Source organism: Panulirus ornatus, chromosome 58 (genome assembly GCF_036320965.1).
Source record: "Panulirus ornatus isolate Po-2019 chromosome 58, ASM3632096v1, whole genome shotgun sequence".
NCBI lineage: Eukaryota > Metazoa > Arthropoda > Malacostraca > Decapoda > Palinuridae > Panulirus > Panulirus ornatus.
Window position 1 is genome coordinate 28,485,261 of NC_092281.1, and position 12,225 is coordinate 28,497,485.

General features: G+C 42.4%; 1 protein-coding gene across 1 annotated transcript in view; it reads right to left on the bottom strand.

Annotated features, from left to right (window-relative positions):
• Nucleotides 1-12,225, bottom strand: part of Not1 (CCR4-NOT transcription complex subunit 1) — a 560,605-nt gene that overhangs the window by 140,505 nt on the left and 407,875 nt on the right. The window contains exon 26 of the mRNA XM_071695617.1: nt 2,227-2,376. Coding sequence (XP_071551718.1) covers nt 2,227-2,376 — 150 coding nt within the window. The remainder of the gene's footprint in view (nt 1-2,226; nt 2,377-12,225) is intronic.

Here is a 12,225-nt window from a genome sequence, read left to right on the forward strand (position 1 = left end):
AAAAAAAAAAAAAAAATCTTCAAAGCAAACACCTGATCCACATATCCTCTACCATTTCTGAAATCAAATTGCTATTCCCTAATCTGATGCTCTGTACATGACTTAACCCTCTCAATCAATAGCCTCCCATATAATTTCCCAAAAATACTCAACAAACTTATACTTTGTCGCTGTCTGTAATTTGAACACTCATCTTTATCCCCTCTGTCTTTGTATAATGGCACTATGCATGCATTCCGCCAAACCTCACGCACTTCACTATGAACCATACCTCCATTGAATATCCTCACCAACCAGTCAACAATACAGTCACCCCTTTTTTCATAAATTCCACTGAAATACCATCCAAACCCGCTGCCTTGCTGGCTTTCATCTTTCCCAAAGCTTTCACTACCTCTTCTCTGTTTACTAAACCATTCTCCTAGACCTTCTCACTTTGCACACCACCTCGACCAAAACACCTTATATCTGCCACTCTATCATCTAACACATTCAACAAACCTTCAAAATACTCACTCTATCTCCTTCTCACATCACCACTACTTGTTATTACCTCACCATTAGTCCCCTTCACCGATGTTCCCATTTGTTCTCTTGTCTTACACACTTTACTGGCCTCCTTCCAAAACATCTTTTTATCTTCCCTAAAATTTAACAGTACTCTCTCACCCTGGCTCTCATTTGCCCTCTTTTTCACCTTTTGCACCTTTCTCTTGACCTCCTGCCTCTTTCTTTTACACGTCTCTCAGTCATTTGTACTATTTCCCTGCAAAAATCGTCCAAATGCCTCTCTCTTCTCTTTCACTAACAATCTTACTTCTTCCTCCCACCACTGACTATCCTTTCTAATCTGCCCACCGCCCACCTTTCTCATTCTACAGGCATCTTTTGTGCAAGCCATCACTACTTCCCCAAATACATCCCATTCCTCCCCCACTCCCCTTTCGTTCTTTGCTCTCACCTTTTTCCATTCTGCACTCAATCTCTTCTGGTACTTCCTCACACAACTCTCCTTTCCAAGCTCGCATATTCTCACCACTCTCTTCACCTCAACATTCTCTCTTCTTTTCTGAAAACCTCTACAAATATTCACCTTCACCACTCAGCACATTAACATCTAAAAGTCTCTCTTTCATGCGCCTATCAATCAACATGTGATCCAATAACGCTCTCTGGCCATCTCTCCTACATACATAAGTATACTTATGTATCTCTCTCTTTCTAAAACCATGTAGTCCCAATCACCAGTCCTTTTACAGCACACAAATACACAAGCTCTTCACCATTTCCATTTACAACACTGAACATCCCATGTACACCAATTATTCCCTCAACTGCCACATTCCTCACCTTTGCATTCAAATCACCCATCACTATAACCTTTCTTGTGCATCAAAACTGCTAACACACTCACTTAGCTGCTCCCAAAACACTCGCATCTCAGGATCTTTCTTCTCATGACCAGGTGCATAGTCACCAATAATCACCCACCTCTCTCCATCCACTTTCATATTACCCATATCAATCAAGAGTTTACTTTCTTACTCTCTATCACACACTCCCACAACTCCTGTTTCAGGAGTAGAGCTACTCATTCCTTCGCTCTTGTCCTCTCACCAACCCCTTACTTTATGCCCAAGACATTCCCAAACCACTCTTCCCCTTTACCCTTGAGCTTCATTTCACTCAGAGCCAAAACATCCAGGTTCCTTTCCCCAAACATACTTCCTATTTCCTTTTTTTTCTCATCTTGGTTACATCCACACACATTTAGACATCCCAATCTGAGCCTCTGAGGAGGATGAGCACTCCCCGCATGACTCGTTCTTCTGTCCCCTTTTAGAAAGTTAAAATACAAGGAGGGGAGGGTTTCTAGCCCTCCGCTGCTGTCCCCTTTAGTCGCCTTTTACGACACTCAGGGAATACGTGGGAAATATTCTTTCTCCCCTATCCCAGGGATAATCAATTATATGAACAAAAACAATGACTTTCACATGGGAGAAATAATAATGACACAACTCCCTTTAACCTTAATAGTATAACTCTGTACTATTAATATACAAAATAACGTAATGAATTCTTACTTACAGAAAATACCCAATCTGAATTCAATTCACTATCTCATAACAGAAGCAAAGAAATAGCAAAAACCTTACTCTGAATACAATTCATAATCACCTAACAGTACAGAAAAGGTAAAAAAAAATGAGTAAAATAGTTTATTACCTGTGTTAATCGCTTATCCATTTCATTAACAGCTTTTTCTGCGGCAGTTTTCTGGATAAAGGCACAGGCAATGCCAACATTCTCCTGGGCAATAGCAGCAGCCAACTGTTCCATCTGCTCCACCTGCTGAGGCAACTGCTGTGGGTTTGCCTGAATACAGAAAATATTCATTAATAATCTTTGCATTCTAAATCAATATTCACTTTTTATTTCAACTATCAAAAACACATTAAAAAATAATAGTCTTCTATCTTCCTACAAAGATTTAAGATAAAAAACCATGTGTCTATGAATCATTCAAAGAGGATCATAATGAACATGTGATGCAAATAAAGTTATCCCATATCTCCTTGGTAAGCTATGACAAGAAAGGCTGGAAAAGCATGTGAAAGGTGGGATGTATGCATGTGAGAATGGGTAGCGAGTGAAGGGATGAGGAAGCTCATTGTTGGTGAGAGAAAAGGTGTGTGTATTTTAGAAGGCATCTACAGAGGAGGAGTGCAAGAGATTGGGATATATACAAAAGGAAGTGATAACAGATCAGGAGGAAGGAACAGGAGATGAAAAAGAGGCAAAAGAGAGTTGGAATGAGAAATTATAAGCAAATTTCAAGTAAATACAAAAATGTTTTTGGAAGGTAGAGATGAGTAAATTGAAGCATCAAATAAAGAAACAGGTGGAAAAGTGGTAACTAGCAAAGAAGAAGTGTAGAGGAGATGGATTAAGTATTCTCAAGGGCTGCTGAAAGAGTTAGATATCAGGGTGGTAGATGTAGAGTTTTTGGGATATGGAGCCACATAAAGCAAAGAATGTCATGGCAAGTGGTTTGGCAGAAATTGAAGAGGTCGTGAATGCCTTATGTAATATAATGTGTGGCAAAGCTGTTTGACTAAATAGAAGTAAAGATGAGTTTCTCAAGAGAGGGAAGGACAGTATTGTTGATTGGTTAAGTAGTATTTTCAATATTTATCATTAATTCATTTATCATACTTTGTCAGTCTCCTGCGTTAGCGAGGTAGCACAAGGAAACAAATGAAAGAATGGCCCAACCCACCCACATACAAATGTATATACATACACATTCACACATACATAACTATACATTTCAACGCATATATTTTTATTATTATTATTTTGCTTTGTCGCTGTCTCCCGCGTTTGCGAGGTAGCGCAAGGAAACAGACGAAAGAAATGGCCCAACCCACCTCCATACACATGTATATACATACACGTTCACACATGCAAATATACATACCCATACATCTCAATGTACACATATATATACACACACAGACACATGGGTATGTTTGAAGGAATAGTGGTTCCAACAATGTTGTATGGTTGCGAGGCGTGGGCTATGGATAGAGTTGTGCGCAGGAGGATGGATGTGCTGGAAATGAGATGTTTGAGGACAATGTGTGGTGTGAGGTGGTTTGATCGAGTGAGTAACGTAGGGGTAAGAGAGATGTGTGGAAATAAAAAGAGCGTGGTTGAGAGAGCAGAAGAGGGTGTTTTGAAGTGGTTTGGGCACTTGGAGAGAATGAGTGAGGAAAGATTGACCAAGAGGATATATGTGTCGGAGGTGGAGGGAACGAGGAGAAGAGGGAGACCAAATTGGAGGTGGAAAGATGGAGTGAAAAAGATTTTGTGTGATCGGGGCCTGAACATGCAGGAGGGTGAAAGGAGGGCAAGGAATAGAGTGAATTGGAGCGATGTGGTATACCGGGGTTGACGTGCTGTCAGTGGATTGAATCAAGGCATGTGAAGCGTCTGGGGTAAACCATGGAAAGCTGTGTAGGTATGTATATTTGCGTGTGTGAACGTATGTATATACATGTGTATGGGGGGGAGGGGGGGGTTGGGCCATTTCTTTCGTCTGTTTCCTTGCGCTACCTCGCAAACGCGGGAGACAGCGACAAAGTATAAAAAAAAAAAAAAAAATATATATATATATATATACACATGCACACAATTCAAACTGTCTGCCTTTATTCATTCCCATCGCCACCTCGCCACACATGGAATAACATCCCCCTCCCCCCTCATGTGTGCGAGGTAGCGCTAGGAAAAGACAACAAAGGCCCCATTCATTCACACTCAGTCTCTAGCTGTCATGCAATAATGCCTGAAACCACAGCTCCCTTTCCACATCCAGGCCCCATATAACTTTCCATGGTTTACCCCAGACGCTTCACATGCCCTGATTCAATCCATTGACAGCACGTTGACCCCGGTACACCACATCGATCCAATTCACTCTATTCCTTGCCCGCCTTTCACCCTCCTGCATGTTCAGGCCCCGATCACTCAGAATCTTTTTCACTACATCTTTCCACCTCCAATTTGGTCTCCCACTTCTCCTCATACATATACATATATATATATATATATATTTTTTTTTTTTTTTTTTTTTTTTATACTTTGTCGCTGTCTCCCGCGTTTGCGAGGTAGCGCAAGGAAACAGACGAAAGAAATGGCCCAACCCCCCCCCCCCCCCATACACATGTACATACACACGTCCACACACGCAAATATACATACCTACACAGCTTTCCATGGTTTACCCCAGACGCTTCACATGCCTTGATTCAATCCACTGACAGCACGTCAACCCCTGTATACCACATGACTCCAATTCACTCTATTCCTTGCCCTCCTTTCACCCTCCTGCATGTTCAGGCCCCGATCACACAAAATCTTTTTCACTCCATCTTTCCACCTCCAATTTGGTCTCCCTCTTCTCCTCGTTCCCTCCACCTCCGACACATATATCCTCTTGGTCAATCTCTCCTCACTCATTCTCTCCATGTGCCCAAACCATTTCAAAACACCCTCTTCTGCTCTCTCAACCACGCTCTTTTTATTTCCACACATCTCTCTTACCCTTACGTTACTTACTCGATCAAACCACCTCACACCACACATTGTCCTCAAACATCTCATTTCCAGCACATCCATCCTCCTGCGCACATCTCTATCCATAGCCCACGCCTCGCAACCATACAACATTGTTGGAACCACTATTCCCTCAAACATACCCATTTTCGCTTTCCGAGATAATGTTCTCGACTTCCACACATTTTTCAAGGCTCCCAAAATTTTCGCCCCCTCCCCCACCCTATGATCCACTTCCGCTTCCATGGTTCCATCCGCTGACAGATCCACTCCCAGATATCTAAAACACTTCACTTCCTCCAGTTTTTCTCCATTCAAACTCACCTCCCAATTGACTTGACCCTCACCCCTACTGTACCTAATAACCTTGCTCTTATTCACATTTACTCTCAACTTTCTTCTTCCACACACTTTACCAAACTCAGTCACCAGCTTCTGCAGTTTCTCACATGAATCAGCCACCAGCGCTGTGTCATCAGCGAACAACAACTGACTCACTTCCCAAGCTCTCTCATCCCCAACAGACTTCATACTTGCCCCTCTTTCCAGGACTCTTGCATTTACCTCCCTTACAACCCCATCCATAAACAAATTAAACAACCATGGAGACATCACACACCCCTGCCGCAAACCTACATTCACTGAGAACCAATCACTTTCCTCTCTTCCTACACGTACACATGCCTTACATCCTCGATAAAAACTTTTCACTGCTTCTAACAACTTGCCTCCCACACCATATATTCTTAATACCTTCCACAGAGCATCTCTATCAACTCTATCATATGCCTTCTCCAGATCCATAAATGCTACATACAAATCCATTTGCTTTTCTAAGTATTTCTCACATACATTCTTCAAAGCAAACACCTGATCCACACATCCTCTACCACTTCTGAAACCGCACTGCTCTTCCCCAATCTGATGCTCTGTACATGCCTTCACCCTCTCGATCAATACCCTCCCATATAATTTACCAGGAATACTCAACAAACTTATACCTCTGTAATTTGAGCACTCACTCTTATCCCCTTTGCCTTTGTACAATGGCACTATGCACGCATTCCGCCAATCCTCAGGCACCTCACCATGAGTCATACATACATTAAATAACCTTACCAACCAGTCAACAATACAGTCACCCCCTTTTTTAATAAATTCCACTGCAATACCATCCAAACCTGCTGCCTTGCCGGCTTTCATCTTCCGCAAAGCTTTTACTACCTCTTCTCTGTTTACCAAATCATTTTCCCTAACCCTCTCACTTTGCACACCACCTCGACCAAAACACCCTATATCTGCCACTCTGTCATCAGACACATTCAACAAACCTTCAAAATACTCATTCCATCTCCTTCTCACATCACCGCTACTTGTTATCACCTCCCCATTTGCGCCCTTCACTGAAGTTCCCATTTGCTCCCTTGTCTTACGCACCCTATTTACCTCCTTCCAGAACATCTTTTTATTCTCCCTAAAATTTACTGATAGTCTCTCACCCCAACTCTCATTTGCCCTTTTTTTCACCTCTTGCACCTTTCTCTTGACCTCCTGTCTCTTTCTTTTATACTTCTCCCACTCAATTGCATTTTTTCCCTGCAAAAATCGTCCAAATGCCTCTCCCTTCTCTTTCACTAATACTCTTACTTCTTCATCCCACCACTCACTACCCTTTCTAAACAGCCCACCTCCCACTCTTCTCATGCCACAAGCATCTTTTGCGCAATCCATCACTGATTCCCTAAATACATCCCATTCCTCCCCCACTCCCCTTACTTCCATTGTTCTCACCTTTTTCCATTCTGTACACAGTCTCTCCTGGTACTTCCCCACACAGGTCTCCTTCCCAAGCTCACTTACTCTCACCACCTTCTTCACCCCAACATTCACTCCTCTTTTCTGAAAACCCATACTAATCTTCACCTTAGCCTCCACAAGATAATGATCAGACATCCCTCCAGTTGCACCTCTCAGCACATTAACATCCAAAAGTCTCTCTTTCGCGCGCCTGTCAATTAACACGTAATCCAATAACGCTCTCTGGCCATCTCTCCTACTTACATAAGTATACTTATGTATATCTCGCTTTTTAAACCAGGTATTCCCAATCATCAGTCCTTTTTCAGCACATAAATCTACAAGCTCTTCACCATTTCCATTTACAACACTGAACACCCCATGCATACCAATTATTCCCTCAACTGCCACATTACTCACCTTTGCATTCAAATCACCCATCACTATAACCCGGTCTCGTGCATCAAAACCGCTAACACACTCATTTAGCTGCTCCCAAAACACTTGCCTCTCATGATCTTTCTTCTCATGCCCAGGTGCATATGCACCAATAATCACCCACCTCTCTCCATCAACTTTCAGTTTTACCCATATTAATCGAGAATTTACTTTCTTGCATTCTATCACATACTCCCACAACTCCTGTTTCAGGAGTATTGCTACTCCTTCCCTTGCTCTTGTCCTCTCACTAACCCCTGACTTCACTCCCCAGACATTTCCAAACCACTCTTCCCCTTTACCCTTGAGCTTCGTTTCACTCAGAGCCAAAACATCCAGGTTCCTTTCCTCAAACATACTACCTATCTCTCCTTTTTTCACATCTTGGTTACATCCACACACATTTAGGCATCCCACTCTGAGCCTTCGAGGAGGATGATCACTCCCCGCGTGACTCCTTCTTCTGTTTCCCATTTTAGAAAGTTAATACAAGGAGGGGAGGATTTCCGGCCCCCCGCTCCCGTCCCCTCTAGTCGCTTTCTACGACACGCGAGGAATACGTGGGAAGTATTCTTTCACCCCTATCCCCAGGGATAATATACATATATATATACATATACACACACACACACATACACATACATACGCACATACACACACACATACATATATATACATATGAAAAATGTAAGAAACAATTTATAAAACAAACTATATATATATATATATATATATATATATATATATATATATTTTTTTTTTTTTTTCCATACTATTCGCCATTTCCCGCGATAGCGAGGTAGCGTTAAGAACAGAGGACTGGGCCTTTGAGGGAATATCCTCACCTGGCCCCCTTCTCTGTTCCTTCTTTTGGAAAATTAAAAAAAAAAACGATAGGGGAGGATTTCCAGCCCCCCGCTCCCTTCCCTTTTAGTCGCCTTCTACGACACGCAGGGAATACGTGGGAAGTATTCTTTCTCCCCTATCCCCAGGGATAATATATATATATATATATATATATATATATATATATATATAAACAGAAGAAGGAGTCAAGTGGGGAGTGCTCATCCTCCTTAAGGACTCAGATTGTGGAGTCTGAATGTGTGTGGATGTACCAAGATGAGAAGAAAGGAAAGATAGGTAGTATGTTTAAGAAAAGAAACCTGGATGTTCTGGCTCTGAGTGAAACAAAGTTCAAGGGTAAAAGGAATAATGGTTTGGAAACATCTAAGGAATAAAAGCAGGGGTTGGTGAGAGGACAAGAACTACAGAAGGAGTAGCACTACTACTGAAGTTGGTAGTAGGAGTCATGGGAGTGTGTGACAGAGTGTAAGGAAGTAAATTCTAGATTGATGTGGGTAAAACTGAAAGTGGATGGTGAGAGATGGGTGATTATTGTTGCTGATGCACCTAGTCATGAGAAGAAAGATCTTGAGAGGCAAGTGTTTTGGGAGCAGCTGAGTTAGTGTGTCAGTAGTTTTGGTCCATGAGACTGGGTATTAAAAACGAGGGATTTGAATGCAAAGGTGAATAACATGGCAGATGGGGGTATAATTAGTGTGCCTGGCATATTCAGTGTTGTAAATGGAAATGGTGGGTGAAGACCTTGTGGATTTGTTTACTGAAAAGAGAATGGTGATTAGGAATACCTGGTTTAAAAAGTGATATATACACAAGTATTATCCCTGGGGATAGGGGAAAAAGAATACTTCCCACGTATTCCCTGCGTGTCGTAGAAGGCGACTAAAAGGGGAGGGAGCGGGTGGCTGGAAATCCTCCCCTCTCGTTTTTTTTTTTTAATTTTCCAAAAGAAGGAACAGAGAAGGGGGCCAGGTGAGGATTTTCCCTCTAAGGCCCAGTCCTCTGTTCTTAATGCTACCTCGCAAATGCGGGAAATGGCGAATCGTATGAAAAAAAAAAAAAAAAAATATATATATATTTTTTTTTTGGTTTGTCGCTGTCTCCCGCGTTTGCGAGGTAGCGCAAGGAAACAGACGAAAGAAATGGCCCAACCCACCCCCATACACATGTATATACATACATCCACACACGCAAATATACATACCTACACAGCTTTCCATGGTTTACCCCAGACGCTTCACATGACTTGATTCAATCCACTGACAGCACGTCAACCCCGGTATACCACATCGCTCCAATTCACTCTATTCCTTGCCCTCCTTTCACCCTCCTGCATGTTCAGGCCCCGATCACACAAAATCTTTTTCACTCCATCTTTCCACCTCCAATTTGGTCTCCCTCTTCTCCTCGTTCCCTCCACCTCCGACACATACATTCTCTTGGTCAATCTTTCCTCACTCATTCTCTCCATGTGCCCGAACCATTTCAAAACACCCTCTTCTGCTCTCTCAACCACGCTCTTTTTATTTCCACACATCTCTCTTACCCTTACGTTACTTACTCGATCAAACCATCTCACACCACACATTGTCCTCAAACATCTCATTTCCAGCACATCTATCCTCCTGCGCACAGCTCTATCAATAGCCCACGCCTCGCAACCATACAACATTGTTGGAACCACTATTCCTTCAAACATACCCATTTTTGCTTTCTGAGATAATGTTCTTGACTTCCACACATTCTTCAAGGCTCCCAGAATTTTCGCCCCCTCCCCCACCCTATGATCCACTTCCGCTTCCATGGTTCCATCCGCTGCCAGATCCACTCCCAGATATCTAAAACACTTCACTTCCTCAAGTTTGTCTCCATTCAAACTCACCTCCCAATTGACTTGACCCTCAACCCTACTGTACCTAATAACCTTGCTCTTATTCACATTTACTCTTAACTTTCTTCTTTCACACACTTTACCAAACTCAGTCACCAGCTTCTGCAGTTTCTCACATGAATCAGCCACCAGCGCTGTATCATCAGCGAACAACAACTGACTCACTTCCCAAGCTCTCTCATCCACAACAGACTTCATACTTGCCCCTCTTTCCAAAACTCTTGCATTCACCTCCCTAACCACCCGTTCCATAAACAAATTAAACAACCATGGAGACATCACACACCCCTGCCGCAAACCTACATTCACTGACAACCAATCACTTTCCTCTCTTCCTACACGTACACATGCCTTATATCCTCGATAAAAACTTTTCACTGCTTCTAACAACTTGCCTCCCACACCATATATTCTTAATACCTTCCACAGAGCATCTCTATCAACTCTATCATATGCCTTCTCCAGATCCATAAATGCTACATACAAATCCATTTGCTTTTCTAAGTATTTTTCACATACATTCTTCAAAGCAAACACCTGATCCACACATCCTCTACCACTTCTGAAACCACACTGCTCTTCCCCAATCTGATGCTCTGTACATGCCTTCACCCTCTCAATCAATATCCTCCCATATAATTTACCAGGAATACTCAACAAACTTATACCTCTGTAATTTGAGCACTCACTCTTATCCCCTTTGCCTTTGTACAATGGCACTATGCACGCATTCCGCCAATCCTCAGGCACCTCACCATGAGTCATACATACATTAAATAACCTTACCAACCAGTCAACAATACAGTCACCCCCTTTTTTAATAAATTCCACTGCAATACCATCCAAACCTGCTGCCTTGCCGGCTTTCATCTTCCGCAAAGCTTTTACTACCTCTTCTCTGTTTACCAAATCATTTTCCCTAACCCTCTCACTTTGCACACCACCTCGACCAAAACACCCTATATCTGCCACTCTATCATCAAACACATTCAACAAACCTTCAAAATACTCACTCCATCTCCCTCTCACATCACCACTACTTGTTATCACCTCCCCATTTCCGCCCTTCACTGAAGTTCCCATTTGCTCCCTTGTCTTACGCACTTTATTTACCTCCTTCCAGAACATCTTTTTATTCTCCCTAAAATTTAATGATACTCTCTCACCCCAACTCTCATTTGCCCTTTTTTTCACCTCTTGCACCTTTCTCTTGACCTCCTGTCTCTTTCTTTTATACATCTCCCACTCAATTTCATTTTTTCCCTGCAAAAATTGTCCAAATGCCTCTCTCTTCTCTTTCACTAATACTCTTACTTCTTCATCCCACCACTCACTACCCTTTCTAATCAACCCACCTCCCACTCTTCTCATGCCACAAGCATCTTTTGCGCAATCCATCACTGATTCCCTAAATACATCCCATTCCTCCCCCACTCCCCTTACTTCCATTGTTCTCACCTTTTTCCATTCTGTACTCAGTCTCTCCTGGTACTTCCTCACACAAGTCTCCTTCCCAAGCTCACTTACTATCACCATCCTCTTCACCCCAACATTCACTCTTCTTTTCTGAAAACCCATACAAATCTTCACCTTAGCCTCCACAAGATAATGATCAGACATCCCTCCAGTTGCACCTCTCAGCACATTAACATCCAAAAGTCTCTCTTTCGCGCGCCTGTCAATTAACACGTAATCCAATAACGCTCTCTGGCCATCTCTCCTACTAACATAAGTATACTTATGTATATCTCGCTTTTTAAACCAGGTATTCCCAATCATCAGTCCTTTTTCAGCACATAAGTCTACAAGCTCTTCACCATTTCCATTTACAACACTGAACACCCCATGTATACCAATTATTCCCTCAACTGCCACATTACTCACCTTTGCATTCAAATCACCCATCACTATAACCCGGTCTCGTGCATCAAAACCACTAACACACTCATTCAGCTGCTCCCAAAACACTTGCCTCTCATGATCTTTCTTCTCATGCCCAGGTGCATATGCACCAATAATCAACCATCTCTCTCCATCAACTTTCAGTTTTACCCATATTAATCGAGAATTTACCTTCTTACATTCTATCACATACTCCCACAACTCCTGTTTCA